The 19,454-nt window shown below is 35.7% G+C and overlaps 1 protein-coding gene across 2 annotated transcripts in view; it reads right to left on the bottom strand.

Annotated features, from left to right (window-relative positions):
* Window positions 1-835: 835 nt before the first annotated feature.
* LOC144433513 (E3 ubiquitin-protein ligase HECW2-like) overlaps window positions 836-19,454 on the bottom strand; it is a 93,371-nt gene continuing 74,752 nt past the window's right edge. The window contains exons 20-26 of one of the 2 annotated variants that reach the window (XR_013480786.1): window positions 19,157-19,270; window positions 18,441-18,593; window positions 15,558-15,786; window positions 13,209-13,470; window positions 7,133-7,331; window positions 1,953-6,569; window positions 836-1,820 (exon numbers count right to left, since the gene is read on the bottom strand). Coding sequence is in view for 1 of the 2 variants with exons in the window: in XM_078121822.1 (XP_077977948.1) it covers window positions 6,458-6,569; window positions 7,133-7,331; window positions 13,209-13,470; window positions 15,558-15,786; window positions 18,441-18,593; window positions 19,157-19,270 (1,069 nt within the window). In the remaining variant the exon portion in view is untranslated. Of the gene's footprint in view, window positions 6,570-7,132; window positions 7,332-13,208; window positions 13,471-15,557; window positions 15,787-18,440; window positions 18,594-19,156; window positions 19,271-19,454 lie in introns of both variants that reach the window. The other variant, XM_078121822.1, reaches the window with a different exon arrangement.

Raw genomic sequence — 19,454 nt, 5'->3', positions numbered from 1 at the left:
GCGTTCTTAATGATGGACAATTTATTCAATAAATTATGATTGCTCCCAAATGCAAACTTTATCACTAAAAGTAACAGTTCCTAGATTAATTTCTGATGATGTGGTGTGTGTGTACGTGTGGTTCCGGCTCAGACCACCAAACACGTTCCGAGGTTCTAGATAGTGAAGTTACCAACCGTGTGTACAGTGACCAGTAGTCTACACAATACCCCGCCTACACAAATACCACTACGCCATAGTTTCTATTTCTTATACCAGAATATATAGCTTAACATTTCACTATAGAAAATCAATGGTTCGTGGTTGAAATATTTGGCAAGAGTTCACGTAATATGATATAGATTTTCCTTATCAATACGCAGTCTATATCTATAGCCTTCTTCATTCAAGACATGTGTTCAAGTGATCCCTCATACTATCTGTAAAAATATAACCTGATCTTTATTAAATCTAAAAAATTCATGACATGCAGAACAACAATTCTTGAGTTATTTATGGAACAAGGTCTGTCGACATAGAAATGTACACATACATATGCACACACACACACACACATACATACATACATACATAATACACACATACACACACACATATATACATACATACATAAATACATAAATACATACATACACACACACATACATACATAGATACATACATACATACATACATACATAGATACATACATACATGATACATACATACATACATACACATAGATACATACATACATAGATACATACATACACACACACACACACACGCACACACACATCAAACAAATGCCTTAATCTGAGAATGATAAGTTCATTTATTTGCAAAATGAAGACAGAACAAATACAAAATTTAAAGAAAAGTAAATTCACATCGACTGAACTGCAAGATCTGCATAGTTTTTTCTTTACATCATTTCCATTAAAAAAATTCACATCAAGTTTTTATAACGATCACAATTTAGAAAAGAAAGCCCATTAACATTGTTCCAGCAAAATCTACGAATAAACTTCCCTACAATTATATATTACAAGGGTATTTTATCTAAGGTTTCATTTCAAAATTTGACCCCCCCCCCTCTCTAGCTATACAATATGTGATCTGGGTATTTTACATATGCTCTCTATTTATGCTACATCTAGGGGGATTCATAGCTAAAAGCAACTATTTCCAATGGCTGAAAATAGCAAGTACTACATTACATTCATTTTGATAAAAGTTTTCAAAGACAATGTTATTTTTTGTACTGAAAAATTATATACATACTGATATGACATTATTTGCATTTTTGAAGAATGTTTGTACTGTATAGCTTTCAACAGCATGTACAGTTTCCCCCATTTCTTCATTTAATACCCCCCCCCCCCCCAGTAACATGTGACAGGACATTGCAAGTTAGGTCTTGTCAATCTGTATTTAAATGTTTACAGAAAAATTGCAATTTGAGCGTGTTTGCAGAGAGGTAAGGTTTTTGTTACAACGATAGTGATTGATCGTTTTAATATACATGAGTACAGTATATGATGGGTATACTTCCATTTCTTCAGTTTACTAAGTACATGATTCAGCTGCAAAGTATGCAAAGCTAATTATCTCAAAACAGATTTGATATTTTAAAACGAAATTTATCTTTCGAAAAAGATATGGCTCAAAGAAAAGTGATAGTCAGCTGTACAGAAGAGTTGTGATTGGATAGCAACTACATATCTACATAATGAGATATGATATTGACATGGAAATGAAGAGTTGTGTCAGCTACTACTACTAGGCCAATCATATGCAGCAAGCCTTCATATTAACATGCAAATGAAGAGTTGTGTCAGCTACTACTACTAGGCCAATCATATGCAGCAAGCCTTCATATTAACATGCAAATGAAGAGTTGTGTCAGAGCTACTAGGCCAATCATATGCAGCAAGCCTTCATATTAACATGCTAATGAAGAGTTGTGTCACAGCTACTAGGCCAATCATATGCAGCAAGCCTTCATATTAACATGCTAATGAAGAGTTGTGTCACAGCTACTAGGCCAATCATATGCAGCAAGCCTTCATATTAACATGCAAATGAAGAGTTGTGTCAGAGCTACTAGGCCAATCATATGCAGCAAGCCTTCATATTAACATGCTAATGAAGAGTTGTGTCACAGCTACTAGGCCAATCATATGCAGCAAGCCTTTATATTAATATGCAATGAAGAGATGTATTAAACTCCAGAGTTGATTGGCAAATCATTGATGGCCAGGTGTCACATGAAGAGATATACAGAATCAAAATTTGTCACAGCTACTAAGCCAATCATGTACTGCAAGACTTCACATTAACATGCAAATGAAGAGATGTAACTCCAGAATTGATTGGCAAATCACATGTAACCAGGTGTCACATTCACACACAAATGAAGAGGTGTATAAAAACCTCAGTTGATTGGCAAATCACAGAAAACGAGGTGTCACATACACATGCATATGAATACTTATTAATCATCACTTAGTTTAAGTGTCACCTTGTTTCTGTATAACTATCCATTCTATGCTTGCAGTGACTACAATAGTCAAGTTATTCACTGGACTTTGGATGTACTTGCATCTCAGACCACCAAGATTGGTGGCCTGAGCTTGTATCAAATTTTGTATAAGTATTGTTGTGTTTACCCACATCTAAACAAACCCGACGACATGGATGATAAAGTGACAATGACACAGACACCTGTTTTTATTTTAAGTACTCCAATGGGACCTATATGTTGTCAACCCAGTCTTGATAATTGATGCCCACAGATGTGATAAGGTCAGAAATGAATAACACCTGGTGTACTTTCATTCCCCAGGTATTTACTATGACTAGTATGACAGTCAATTTATTAATGACTGCTTACTAATTTCACCTGAATGCTTTCTTTCATTTTGATTGAAGGGGAAATGTGATGATAAATCTCTATGATAAAATGTAATTTAGGATAAGATTGCCATATACTTAATCAACTATATGGTAAAATATGGTGAAATGAATAATGTATTAATACATATGCACTAGTGATTACTTGCACAGGTGTGTGCATATGCTAGTTGTATTTTCACTGCAGTGCAATACTGAAAACTTTATTGCATACCTGTATGCAAATGATATGCAAATTAGGCCACAGTCATTCCTTGTACATGAAATTTGTGTCATCAGATCGTTTCCTACAGGATTCTAATTTTTCAGATAAACAAAGAACCCCACAATGTGCAAGTTCCAGTGTGGATACCTCTGGGGTGCTTGTGGTGTTTTCTGCGGCATTTTCTTTTGCCTTGTGCACATGAAAGTGCAAGCCCGCAAGCACAAATGCAAATACCCAGAGTACACCACAACTGCACTTGCGTGTTATGGGGTTCTGTCATATACATAACACTGTTCTGAAGTATACAGTGCCAAATCTGAGGTCAATAATTTGCATTTGACAACAATACTGATTGATATACTTCACATAAATAGTAACTGGCCTAGGATTGTGCACTGGATGTTTGGAGGTATTGAGGTCTGGATTACTTGAAATACTGAGAGCAAAGTCGGGGTAGAAATGCTGAAATGATATATCTCAGTCAAACATCACAATTAATGAGAGTATTGTTGAGTTAGAAATTAGGAATTCATCTCAGTATTATAAAATAATCCTTCAGTTAAGGAAAGTGATTAGATTTTGGGAAAATATGTTTCCGTTATAATAATAATAATAATAAATCAAAGTCATAATTTATTTACAAAAAAAATGACTTACAGATAAAATACACAGCCTCATTCTGCTAAATGTACACTTGACAAAAAAAATTGAACAAAAAAATTGAAAATTCATTGTGTCAATAATGTTATAGTTTATAATGGATTCCGCCATTGTTGTAGAATCATTTACTTTCAAAACTTTGACAATAATGCTGTAGTAATTCATCATCATTTACAACCATACTGTCCCAAACAAATTAACTATCTCATATACCGATAGTTACTTTAATATATTTATCCAATCAAATTTGGCCTGGCCTGCAAGCCAACCACACTACTCATTGTATAACAATCTCCAATCACATGATACCATGTATAATTCATTTGCATGTTGTGTAAAAAACACAGGTGGTCAGAATATTTATCAAGCGCCTAAAAAAACAAATACAGGTGTGTAATAGTTATGAATTATATGTGACTAACAGGATATATATAAACTAGGTCAAAATAAATAGTATTTGACATTTATATTGTTGACAGTGCTGTCTGTCAGGAAAGCCATATTGACATGTAATATGTCTGCAATAGGGTTTCTCTTTTTGATGTGTAATCGGCTGGAACTATCAGACAAATTGATAATTGATAGCAAAGTTGTACAGATCGTAGGTTATGTACTGCTTTTAGTTCATTTGTTGTTGTTGTTGTTTGGTTCAGTTAAGTTAAATAACAGAAATAAAAAATTTGTATTATTAAAAATAACTTGGTTTATATATGTGTAATACTGCCTCACAATGACACAATTTGTCAGAAGATGATTTCAGTTACTATGGAAGTAAATGTACGGCATATCCTAAAATACACAAAGTGTGTATGATTCACTCTAGTACGTTCTCATTGTTTTGAAACTGGTTTCTTACATTCAGGTAATGTCGTCTCTAAACAAGGGCAAAGTTTGTGTTGAATTTATGAATGAAAAAAAACTTGATGTCATTGGCAATGCTTTTTCTCATAGGGTGCCAAATTTGTTTAGAATCAACAAATGAAGAAGTTAGGCTAAATTGAAGAATGAAGGTAAAGCTGAGGTATATAATCTATCTCGACAAGGGGCACAATTTGTATCGAATTTTTGAAAGAAAAAATTGGACTAAATTGAAGACCATACGGTAAAGTTAGGGATAGGTTTCCTGTATAATTGATGGCTAGCTGACAGGAAGACAACTAAAGCTCTTCGTTTCTATTCACAAGTTTCCAGGATGTGTTAAACCCCCTGGATACTCCAACAAAACAGTCTACATCAAAGAAAATAATAGTTGAAAGAATGGACACCGCTGGCAGGGCAATACAGGAACTAACTATCCTGGCCAACCTTTCCCCTTTAGACTTAGGATGACCACAAACCATGACATCACACATCTCTGACATACTTCTAGTTCTAGGTCTTATGGTTTTGATAACCACAGTGTCTCTATGTGACACAAGAACCTTGTATAGACCTAATCTCTGTACAATTCACTGACGTCAAGTACCATGTGTGTTACATTTTATACAGTTCATGGCACACATAGTATAATAGAGTTACTGAACAGTGACATGCAACGACAAGTATTGATCCTAAATTTATTGAGGCTGTATTGTGTCTGTTTATCTAATATGAGTTTCCTTGCAAGAATGTGCGAAAAATTTAAGTGATATGAAATATACACAGAATGCAGGTCAATGTATTTCAAATGAATGAACTGTGGATTCCTGACATGGTTATGATTTGGTGACGATGACACTTTTGTTATGAATGACTTGTAGTCACTGTGAACTGCCCTCAACTAATGCTCTCAGCCATATATCATTCCATTTGTCACATCATGTCTTCCATTCATTACGATGGTAGGAAGTTCTCTACGTAGATTAACCGTGCAATGACTTTACGCTTCAGGGCTGTCTCTCATTGTACCTTGCACTAATATCACAATTTCACTATTTCATACTTTGTTTAGTGACAGGTAAGTTATCAGATGACAAAGAAACCCACAATATCATCTTCCAAGTATTGTTTCCTCTTTTGATATTAAAGTGACAAAGATCCTCCCTTTTCTGTGTTTTTGCACGTCAACACTAACTAGTACTTATATTTCAACACGTCTTGCTATGTAAAACAGACTCTCCAATACATAGTTTTCTTTTATCTGCGTACCTTAACAGAGATTTTTGGCATAATTCCCACACATTTAATAGCTATCATTCATATTGCTATCAACCCTTGACGGATTCATTTTAGCATTGTTACATCGATAAAGCTTTCTGTTTGGGGGATATGTATTGTATAGAAAGGGCATTGTTCGCTTGTTATCACAAAAAAATTCTGTCCAATGTGTATAACTTAAAAAGTTGGTGAGTGTTATGAGTTGAGTATGTATAACATATTGCTCCAATAAATATGACTCCATGGTCTAAGTGTTCAATGATACATACAAATAAATACAAAAGATTTCAGACTTGTGACTTGACACCCCTCTGTGATGAAGATGGTTGCTTCCTTGTGCTGAACTTGTGACAGCAGCTTGTTCATTGGTGGCTTATACCATTGATGGACAGGAAGAACTAGTCCAAAATCAGGTGTTCATGATGTTCGTCGTTCATCCAATGTGGATGGTTGACTCTCCTCTAGATGAGGACACTTCTTCCATGTAATGTCTACATGGGTGTTTATGGCACATTCCATTTTGATACAGGGAATACATGACACCGAAACGATGTGCACCCGTTATTCAATACCAAAAGTACTTGTTTCTTCGACTGCAGTGATAAGTTTTTCTAGTAGCATTGCATAGGATGTGTATGGTGGTAGGTCCAATCTATTGAAACAGGTGTGAGCCCTACGACCAAACAAAACACAAACAGTGCAATCAATCAACATGTATTAGTAGTTTTGCTTTCATATCAACTGTTAGAATGGGGACTAGTGAATTGATAATTATAGCTATGAGGACCCTAGAGTCAATGAAGTGTTGACACTATCAAAACACTTGGTAACTATAAACTTGTTAAGCCCAACTGTCAACATAATGCAGGTTATACTGCTCAACATATCATTTTTGAACAAATCATTACTTTCAGAGTAAGATCTTTGCTTATTTGAATTTCATAACAAATGAAAAACGTTGGCAAACATGACAACATTTCAGGTGAATCGGATTTCCCCCATTCAGTATAGTAAGATTTTGGCTTGAGGTATTTCTTTTGTGAACTTCCAGAAATTTCTAAAAGTTATATATTATTTTTTTTTACAGGTACCTTAAAATAAACAACAGTCTGGTATTCGTGTTGTCATATTGTATTTCCGAGTATGCCTTGAGGACTTCTTAGATTGCAGACAACATTTAATTACTCGAACACAAAAGCATACCACACACACGCATCTCAGACAATGTTGTCTTACCTGGGTAGACTGCTGATTTTACCCCACTTCTCTATACAGAATTTCCTTGGACCGTTGCTACCCCTCAGTGCTGCAAAGCCTTCATAAGGTATACTAGATGTACCAGTTACAAACTGTATGAGTCTCAGTCTTCTTTCATTATCAAACCTCTCCACAGCTTGCCAGAACCACTGGATGACAGGGTGTTTGTCATGGTAACCTAAAAATAAACAAAAACAACAAGGGTAATTAGCCACAGTATGTTGTGTTGAGAATAGTGAAGACAGGAGATAGGAAACTATTCATGAAAATACGAAGGAATAAAATGTGGTACATATAGCTGTAATCAGGTTTCATTACACTCTTTAAGTTATATGACATTATTTCCAATGGGGCATGCATAAGGTTGTAGCTATCTGTACATACAAATAACTTAGTATGGATATGGGTGTTTTTTTCTAAATTATTTCTGCTTTCAACAAACCCACCTGGGATTGTACAGATAGTACACCTATAAAGAAGACTATCACAATGATTGACATTATTAACCCCCCCTTCACTCACACCCACACACACACACACACACACACACACACAAACACACACACACACACACACACACACACAAACACACACACACACACACACACACACACACACACACACACACACACACACACACTATTTCTACAAATACGGTTTGATCATCTATATTGTTCACTGTAGTTGTCATTTTGTACTTTTAATGGTTATACCATCTAAGTTAAAATCTGACCAAAATAACTCTTGTGTACTGACTCATTTATTGGGTACTTAAAGGCTCATGTCAGATCAGGATTAACATTTGTGTGACAAATACTGTTGTCTAGCAAAGCTATAGAATAAGTTAGTTCTGAACAAACGAATGACCTTTATTCAAACTTATATGACTCCACTGGTAAGATATTAGTCATCTAAAAACTGTGGGATTCAAACTCTGGGGTTTAGATCACAAAGGCAGTATATCTGACATTGAAGATCTCAATACAGTGAATCAATCTAGTTCCTATACAGTATCGTTACCATTAACACCACCACTCACAGAAACCATGTTGGGATCTGGACTAACAGTAAATAGATTCAGTAATAAATAGTTAGTAGAGAGAGAGACACTACCTATTACTTCTAAACCTAGTACATTTGTACTCAGTAAGTTAATGTCATGGACAATATAACACTGACAAATTGTTGTATTGTCAGTCACTATACAAGTGACTTGTCATTATTGTGGGTTCTTTTGAGAACTGTCTGATTTATTTCATGCTAAGAGATGACCTGCAATGCATTCACTGGTTAACAGTTCAAGTAATAAACTTGTAAGTTATAACATCCCTAACTTTACAACCTAGTACAATAACACTGCTGTTTTTTTATACGACAGAAAACACGAACATCTCATAACTACTTTATTTTCTACACTATAAATCTGGTCAGACGTAAACATATGATACAACCACACCGAAAAGCATGTGTGTTTTATAGTATTGAACTAAATATAACTGGGTTCATTGTTTCAGCAGTCAATTAGTCCAGAGACTTGGCTATCTGACTTGACAATATAGCCCAGAGACTTGGCTATCTGACTTGACATACTGGCTTGACAGCATAGCCCAGAGACTTGGCTATCTGACTTGACATACTGGCTTGACAGTATAGCCCAGAGACTTGGCTATCTGACTTGACATACTGGCTTGACAGTATAGCCCAGAGACTTGGCTATCTGACTTGACATTCTGGCTTGACAGTTTAGCCCAGAGACTTGGCTATCTGACTTGACATACTGAATTGACAGTATAGCCCAGAGACTTGGCTATCTGACTTGACATACTGGCTTGACAGTATAGCCCAGAGACTTGGCTATCTGACTTGACATACTGGCTTGACAGTATAGCCCAGAGACTTGGCTATCTGACTTGACATACTGGCTTGACAGTATAGCCCAGAGACTTGGCTATCTGACTTGACATACTGGCTTGACAGTATAGCCCAGAGACTTGGCTATCTGACTTGACATACTGGCTTGACAGTATAGCCCAGAGACTTGGCTATCTGACTTGACATACTGGCTTGACAGTATAGCCTAGAGACTTGGCTATCTGACTTGACATTCTGGCTTGACATAATACCAGCCAGTCAACCAGATACTAATTTACAAACTAACATTTGGTACAGAGTACTTTCAGTCTCCTCAATATAAAAATACACAGTTTGTAATCCTAATGAGATCATGTAGGTCAATTTATAAGGATAAGACTATAAAATTATGAATTAGGATTATGAAATTAGGATTAAAATATTGTGTAATTGCGATACTTTCTGTAAACCAAGTATTTAGTGATGTCATCAATTACAATCAATCAAGTACTCAGGTGAATAGACTCACTCTCTAAAAGACTGTAAAATAAGAATTCAGGTGTATTGAATTGTGATTTATGTCTTTTCATTAGGGAAGATTAACAACTTTTTAAAATTAGTTCTTAGTTTATCGACATGTTTGATGTAGCCGACAACTTCTACTAGCATTCTATTCAATGTTGATACAAAAGACTGTTTTTTTTCTTTCAAGGATTTGTTTGTGATTGAATCTTAAAACTGAAATCTTGTTTTCCACAACACCATTGTCAGTGTACCGTCTAATTCAATACACAAGTTAAAGGCCAGTACCACCCTCTTTAGTTGCTAGCCTACTTTACACTTCTTTAGTTATTTTTTGTGGGCAAACGATACCTTCATTTCACAATGGTTGTGAGTTTTAATCCAATTATAGACTCAAATGATAAATCCTTGGCAACCTCTTAACAACAACCTTGACAGAACAGACCCTACAAACTCTACCGGAGTGACCCGAAGAATCTACCGAAGCGACCTAAAGAAGTTACCAAAACGACCTGAATAATCTACATGAAACCTTGGTAACACAATACATGTTGTGCTAGAGCATCAATGTGTGTTTATTTCTCTACATTTGGCAGGAAATTGGTTGTGACATCAAGGCCAAGATCAATATTTTTTTTATAATGGTGGTCTAAGCACCTGTACTGAAGAGTTTATCCATCACGTAGACAGTCTGGCACCGTACCAGTGTTATAGTTTTACTGTTATTAGTATGATAGTTGTAGACTCAATCCACAGGTGAACCCAGATAATCAGGTCAAGTACGACTAATACACATGTTGATGGCTTAATAGCAACATTACTAAATTTGGTGATGTAGTAACAATAGTGATTTCAGTAATGTTGTGACGACGTTGTGACGTACATTCCAAACTAAAGAAGTAAGGGTCAAGTACAAATGCCTGAAGGTAATCCCATAATCACTTCTCTCTCAGGACTTGAACTTGGACTGACTTGTGCTCTGATATAAAGCGTCTAATAATTTCTGGCTACTTGGGCATTGAACTTGCACTTGAGACTTGTGTTTTGCTCATTTATGTTAGTACTTGTTCCATAATCTCTTCCCACTTGAACTTGAAACTGACGCTTGCTCAGCTGAACACAAAACAGCTTGATTTGATATTTGGGTAAACCATAAAGTTAAAGGGGCACGTTTCAATCCCAAGGTCATCACAATAGTGTTAGCTTGATTTGATATTAGGGTAAACCATAAAGTTAAAGGGCTACGTTTCAATCCCAGGGTCATCACAATATCGTTAGCTTGATTTGATATTAGGGTAAACCATAAAGTTAAAGGGCTACGTTTCAATCCCAGGGTCATCACAATATCGTTAGCTTGATTTGATATTAGGGTAAACCATAAAGTTAAAGGGCCATGTTTCAACCCCATGGTCATCACAATAGTGTTATTATATCAGTGGAGCCACCAGATTATTTGGGATCATTCTTGTATCCAGGACCAACTTTTATTATATCTCAGCCAGACAACTCTTTTTACACCTAAATTTTCATCCTAATCTGACCAGACCTTTAAATACGTCTTACTTTATCAGACAGCATTTTTAAAAATACCGCCAATGGCGTTGTAGCACAACTGCAGTTTTTAAAAATGTTTATCCATATGCTAGTCTATGCTAACAATAGGTGTTTATTTGCTGAATAACTATCCAGTTGCCTATCCAACCATGTTGCTATCTTTACAATAAATGCTATCATTTGGCTGTTGCTATGGGCGTGGTCATGTTGTTAGATATATTTGCATACATTTGTGAATGTTTTTGTTCACTTGTGTATGAATTCCTGATATTGTCTTTGCAATATATACGTGATCATTTGGCTGTTGCTATGGGCGTGGTCTTGTTGCTAGGAAAATTTACATACATTTTTTTGAATGTTTATTCAATTGTCTATTAAACCCTGTTGTTATCTTTGTGAAATACACCACCGTTTGGCTGTTGCTATGGGCGTGGTCATGGTTACTAGGGTATTTGCATACATTTTTTGAATGTTTATTCATCTGTCTTTCTATTCCTGTTGTTATCTTTGCAATATACGTGATTATTTGGCTGTTGTTATGGGCGTGGTCTTGTTGCTATGCAAATTTACATACATTTTTTGGATGTTTATTCAATTATCTATTAAACCCTGTTGTTATCTTTGTGAAATACACCACCGTTTGGCTGTTGCTATGGGCGTGGTCGTGGTTGCTAGGGCCAATTTTGTCAAAATGTTTTTAAGAAAATCTGCAGAATAACAGTTTCAGAAACATCTCGCCAAGTTTCAGACTAATTGACCAAGTACTTTTTGAGATATAAGTTTTTGACCAAAAATGAACATTTTTACACCTAATTTGCATATCACTCATGGAATCATGGTATGCTTAATATTTCTTCGTCCATACATCCCTAGATACATTCCCATTAAATTTCAGCCCAATCTGCTCAGTAGTTTTAGAATTATAGATTTTTAACCAAAAAGACACATTTTTAGCCCTAATTTGCATATCACTGATGGAATCATCCCGTCATGAACAAATCTTACTTTACACCCCCTTAAGAATGTTCCCACCAAATTTCGCACCAATCTGCCCAGTAGTTTCTGAGTTTAAGTTTTTTGACCAAAAATCACATTTTTTGACCCAAATCACATACCTGTGATGCGATCATTTTGATTTGAACAATTTTCCAACTAGACACCCAAAGTAATGGACCCACCAAATATCGTGGCAATCGGTTCAGCGGTTTTTGACTTTACGTTGTTTACACACACACACACACACACACATCCACACACACAGACAGACAGACAGACGCCGGGTGATCCCTATAGCACTACTGAACAAGTTCAGTTGTGCTAAAAAACTTGTAGCAAAATGTTTACTGTCTGATTCTTGTGTTAGTTTACTTGAGTTGGCATGTAGAAAAGAGAGGAAGAATATCGGAGAATGGTAGGGATACAAGTTTACAGTAAAGTTTTAAATCTTTGTATGACTGAATTATCTTGATAATTCATTAGAATTGAATCCAAGTTATTCAATACAACATATATTGTTTGCAAAACATGAATCTTCTTCAGCTACACTCCCACAAATTGACAAACCAACAATAGAAGGGTAACTGCATGCCCATAAATGCCTCCCTTCATCTGTACTTGTATTCAACCAATTGTAGACACATACACTAGTTCTAGTACTTTGTACATTGTAGTCTTCATACAGTAATAGGACCCCATGCTGTTATCTGGGGCATTATTTGTGAATCGTACACAATATGATATTGTGTACTGACAGACATCGTAGGATTCTCAAATAAGTTTGGACTTAAAGAGAGTATATTCAGACAGAATTCATCTATGCTCTAGACTTGATCTCTACTAAACATGTCTTCTCTATTTGATAAACCCTTCTTACTAATCCAGACCATGTCCATTTTTCAATTTCAAAACACTTCTGGTCTTTCCACTGATAGCCAGGAATTGTGTCCATTTCAGGGCATTTCATGTCATTCCACGGATAGCCTGGAACCATGTCTATTTCAAGACACTCCAGGTCTTTCCATGTCCTTAGTAAACACTTTCTGATTACCCTGGAACATGTTCATCTCAGGACATTTCCATGATAATTGATATTTACTAGGAAAGCATAGATACCAATTTCTCTGCTTACCTGATCTATATTCTGAGTGTTTTCTCCAATCACCGACATCCACTTCAGCTATACCAGCAATGACAAGTTCTAGTTCCCTAGCATCAAATACTGATATAAGTCTATTGTCCATCACTTCATAGAAACCTCTCATCAGACTGTCTGTTTGTTCTGATACTCCTCTTTCTATCCTCCACTTCACCATCCGTTCAATGTACTCTTTTTTATTCTTCTCAGTCACTGGAATGTTTTTACCATTGGTTTTCAGCTCTCTTTCCGTCAGCTACAACACACACAAAAAATAATTTTTGTAATTATTCACTTATAGAGATTACATTGACAATTATACCGTGCACTAGCCAGGTTCAACAAAAAAACATGGAATATATACTCTGGTCGTTCTACATCATGACAGCATGTTTCTACATCATGACAACACATTTCTAAGTCGTTGGTTCTGCTGTGTTTGAAATATGAATCAAAACTCTCAAAATTACCATTACTTTCCCTGATTTTTTTAAAAATATTACTGGCGATGGTATAATTATACTATTCCACAATATTTTTCTTCAGTCAGCTGAACAGAGACCTGTCTTGGTGTTATTATCTCAAGAACCTCTCAAACAAATTTGTTAGAGAGCTTCTTGATATAGTACGGTATGACCAAGACAAACATCCCAGCTGAGACCAAGCAAGGTATGTACACCTGATTCGACATACCGTACTGCTTACTGGTTTCACTGTTGAACATCATTTTCACACCAGATGGCCAAGTCTCTGATCAAATTATAATGTTGATCATCAGACTGCCTTCAGACATGTACGTATGATCTCAACAATTTGAAAATAAGGACTGCCTATTGCAAACTTTTACGTCGCAAGTTTCTGAACTTTAGAAGGACATTAACATTTCTGTCATGGAAGATTCTTGTGATAAAATCTGTACAGTAAAAACCTTTAACTTCAAATGTGAACCACTGCTTTCTTGTTTTGATACACGTAGAAGCCCTTGGAATTTTAAACAAGTGCTTTCCACTTTTTTACCTGAGTTTGCCGCACAACAATATTATGTTAATGGGACAGCTATATGTCAAGTTCACAACCAACTTTGGATAATAGGTATTATTATAACTTACTGCATGGTGAACCAAGCATGTCAAGTTCAAAGCTAACTTTGGTATAATAGGTATTATTATAACTTACTGCATGGTGAACCAAGCATATCAAGTTCAAAGCTAACTTTGGTATAATAGGTATTACTAAAATTAAATGCTTGGTGAATCAAGCATGCAGTGATGGAATGGGGGTGTATGGTATTGCACGTACAAGATCGTTTTCTATTTACAATTTCAAGGTTAATGTTAGTGCATGGTTTGTTTGTGTGTAAAGAAAGTGACCGACAAAACAATGGTGGGAGTGCCTTGAAGTCATTGCACTTGATAACTTCTTAACCTCAGTCAATACACAACCTATTCCAGCTAACTTACGTAAATATATAACAGTGGCAAATAAAGTGTGACAAAGCAGTTTTGTAGTGACGCAAATCACACACCAGTACAAGTCTACAAAAGTAAACAAGTTAGGCAAACCTTTTTAGCTTTGATGGGGTAATAAAATATCCACATGGGCTGTAACGTGGCTATACTTATAAAATAGGCACATGGACCATAATGTGTATCTTATACTGGTATCATGTTCTGCAGTGGACATAAATGCTCTTTGCTTCAGTAATTTTGTTCCTTTTTTATAAAGGCCATTAAAACTGGAGTGAAATACTCCATGCATGGCATGTGTCTTTGTTTAATACCATTACTCTGAAGTGAAGTGAAGTGAAGTGAAGTCAAAGCCGATGACTCTGTTTAGATTCACCAATCATTTGTTTTACTTGTTGTTTTCTTGACTTCTTCTCAGACTTCTTGTAAGAAATCTGTAAACAGTACATACTTAGGATGTGTTCTTATTTCTAGTTACATTAAGTCATAGTGTTGGGTCACCGGATAGGAAAAAACATGTCCTTGCCACCAGAACCCTTGCTAATAAATTGTAGGTAATTTTCTGGTAATCAGAGTGGGTGTTAGATGGATGTATTGCATGGTGTTTTTTTTTTTTACAGCTTAGGTAGTGAATACCGATTTGACAAGTTGATGTGGTTGACTTCATTCACTGCAGCTGACTGTCCTTCAACCTAATCTTGTCGTATATCAGTACACAGTCTCTGCTTTGTATCATAGCTTTCTGCTATTACACCTTAAGATATACCATTCACTGACAGTAAATTAGTTTGTCTTTCATCAATGTGATCTGATAATTGGAAACTTTGTGGCCTTGAATAAGATTATAAAGTTTTGCACGTATGAGTGTGAATCTGACCTGTCCAAAGACTTCTTCATCCACTGTAAATGTCAGGTCTAATACATCAGTGATGTCGTTGTCTTTCACCCATTGTAAACTTTGATGAAACTCAGCATCTAGATACTCCAAATCACTGAGTGTACATGGACGTCGTAATAATGCCTTGTAGAATGGTCTTGTAAAGAATGCATCTAGCAGGTACTGGTGAACTATTGTGAGACCAATAACACGACCGCAAAATCTGAACCTACAAGAAATACACAAATGTTCATTTTAATATGTGGCACGACTGACATCCGAATGTAGACTTGATTAAAACAAAGATGGAATTAGTCTGGATGTCTCTGTGAGTGGAGGTGTACATTGTTGTAACTATACTGTACAAGGACTAGACTAAGATGGAATCAACTTTGGGTGTCAGTTTCTAAAACTTTTTACATTTAACTTCAAATTTGTATGCATAACAAGGAACAAGATTTAAAATATCTAGAAAAAGGAATCCATAGTTGGAGCATTTTTCTGGGCCTAGGTGAAATGTGATTAGAGAATTTTTTTTAATGGTTATCATTGCAACATAAGTAATCTGTAAGATACTAATACTACTATACTTGATACAAATTCATTTGCACTACTGAGATATGAACAGACTAATTTTATGGTTTACATACTTGTGTCAATGTTTACCACAATTGTGGATGTCTGGGTCAGAGATAGGGAGAAGAACTAATGGGAAGTCTTGTGAGAGTTTTATGATTGTTTTACTGTAATACTAGATTATGGAACACTACCGCAGTATAAAGACATTGACCACCCATTCAACCACAAAATACAGAGTATAAAGTTAGTCTCAGATTCAAAATCAGATTCACATTGGAGGAAAATATGAGGCTAGTCTTACATATTGAACCTCAGATTCAGTCTCATATAGGGAAAATCACGATGACACCCAACGAAAGCTGTCAAACAAGAAATTATACCGTAGGGATTATAGGAAATGTCTTACTTCTCACCTATCGTAAAATATTACTTCTACAGCCTTTTAAATAAGACTAAAATCTTTTTAAACTACAGCAATGCAGATACATCATCAGAATAGTGTGCCTACCAACAAACACATCAGATGAATTTTGACCTCCCCTAAATATCTTGACAACAAGCTATTATCTCTGATTTTCAAGTACTAGTATTTCTTTCCTGTACAAGCTGAGACACCTCCTTTCCCATCAAGTGAGTGTGAAGGGGGAGCATTTCCTGTAGCCTCAACATTATTATTTCTTCGTTGACTGCTTTTGTCTGGTGTTGTTGTGATTTTTTGAATATGAGGCTGAATCTGAGACCAACTTTATATAAGTCCACACAATGGTACAAGTAACATTTATAGTGGTAATGATAATATGACCAGAGAGACTAATAAAATGAATCTATCAACTGACTAAACTAATAAAATTAATCACTACACCAAACAAACCAATAAAACTAATGTATTGATATCATCTGTTCCAAGTGCTAAACTTTTAACTCCCTTCTCTGAGTGCAAAAAGCTAAAAACATCATTTCCTTTGTTTACATTCTAAGCAAGGATACTATTCTGGGTACTGTGTACTGTTTTATAAGTCACGTACACAGGATCTCATAGTTTAATCGTGTGCTGTAAGGAGAGTTGAATTTTTGTTTATTTAGGATCATTTTTATACATATCCTTTAGATTTCCTTAATGCTGATAAATGAACCTCAAAGAAACCTAGATATTGCATAAACATGGACATATCTGCCACTGAATAGAACTACAAAAATCCAATCGGTGTGTCTTTACAGGCCCACTTGTTACTGGAGTATACATAGTCTTGAGGGTGTCCATGGATTTGAATCTCTTCTCAAGAAGATCAGTGAAGAGAGATCTTGAGATTTGAGGCAAGGATAGCAACTAGACTATGTAGAACAGGACAACATGAATCCATGATAGTTATTAAGACAACTTGTATTCTGTGGTTGCATTAGAACAGGACAGTGTGGAATCCATGCTGACAGTTCAACTTCTGTACATGACAGCAAGGATTCCCATGAGTGACACAAGTCTGTCATCTGTCAAGTATACTTAAAGTGTGATTCCTGGCTAGTATGTCTATGATCTGTCTTTGTTTATGAACAGAATAGTCAGGGTCATTTACACAATCTGACTGAGATCACATGCTGTATTTCTCTTGTTCTACATTCCATATGAAGACTGGTCATCTCCTCCTATGAGTCCTATTCTGTGTACTGTTATGTAATTGCTATCCACACTTGCCAGTTTCTGTCCTTGGATAATTTTAGAATGAGAGTCAAACGTGTTCTCACAATCAACTGTGCATAGTTCACACTTTGGTGATAGTGTTTCATAAATGATGTCAAAGAAAGTAGGCCAAGTGAAAATTTTGTGGAATGCATACTGAATTGAAGGATGACTCTGACATTGCCATACAGTTGCAGTCATGGTGAAAAACAAATTTTAAATAAAAACAACTAAGTTTTGACCCATTTATGTACTGTACTGTTACAGAAAAATTCTTCATTTTCTGAATACTTTAAAACTATATTAGTGGTATAATAGCAGTAATGGAAATGGTTTTTCACTTTTGTTGTTGTTTATTAACACTTGATCTTTCATCTTCACAACAATCTAGGCATTAATTTTAGACATTAAATAACTGACTATACTAGTCAATAGAAATATCACCCTGATTATTACATGTAGAAGAGTTAGATGTTAGAACCTGCGTACCATTGCAGGAAATATGTAGAGCGCCCTCATAGTCAAACTGATCAATCTTTTGTTTTCACGTTTTCATCGTCACTTACAGAGCGCCCTCAAAGTTTGATTCCGTGATCTTTTGTTTTTACATGCACTTTCCTATCACTTACCATTCAAGTTGGTTATCTACGAATGCAGACATGGGACTAATCTGTACTGTATAGGTATCATTGGCAGAATACTCAAACAGACCATAATAGGGGTTAAATAATTCTCTTGATAAAAGAAAGAAAAATTCTCTTGATGGGCCACCATAATCCAACCTGGAAGGAGGACACAAAAATATGTTCCGTTAGTGAATCCTTTGCAAAGAAAACTCTTCCAAATTGAATGGCTACAACATATACTGCCCTGCCCTCTGGTGTTGGCAGAATGCTTTACTCTAACATCCACATAATATGTGTATTCTCTTAGTTATGTTTTGATATTATTGATACTTTGTACTATGAAGTTACTAAATCATTGAATTTCAAGAGATCTAAAGTATATCAAATCTAAAACATATTCGGACACATCTAACAGAATATCTACTACGGAATGGAGACATATGACACAGGTGTACTAAAACAAGATGGAGTGATAAAAGTGTACTTCTTCTCCAAGCTACTGTATCACTAGTCTTGCTTAGCTAGACTCTCGGGCAATTCTGATACCTTTAGAAGTGACCATAGGTCGCATAGTGCCACAGGCACTTTCAAAGCCTGGAACTGCACACCAGCGGTACTGTTTACCTCAGCGTGTGTTTGGCAATCTTCTGAGCACAGATCTGAGGTCATGTTACAAGACATACTAGTAATACATTAGTTAAATGTATGATATATCTTACCCTTCTTCTCCAACAAATGATATATACAATTTATTCTTCTGTAAATCTCTCTTGGGAGTTGCCATTATTTTATTGAAGGCATCCTCTAGTAAATGATCCCTCCTCATGTTGAGTCTGAACAAAGAATAAAATAAAATTAAAACTTGTCAGATAAAATAGTATTACATATGTACCACAGATTATTGCATGCGCATATAAGTGGTATTTGCACTGCTGTGTGATACCTGGATACATTATTGCACACTTGCATGCAAATGTTATGCAAATGAGGTGCAATTGTGGAAATTTGTTGTTTTGG

This window comes from Glandiceps talaboti, chromosome 4 (assembly GCF_964340395.1).
Source record: "Glandiceps talaboti chromosome 4, keGlaTala1.1, whole genome shotgun sequence".
In the NCBI taxonomy this organism is placed as follows: Eukaryota; Metazoa; Hemichordata; class Enteropneusta; family Spengelidae; genus Glandiceps; species Glandiceps talaboti.
This window is presented reverse-complemented; position numbering and strand designations above follow the sequence as displayed.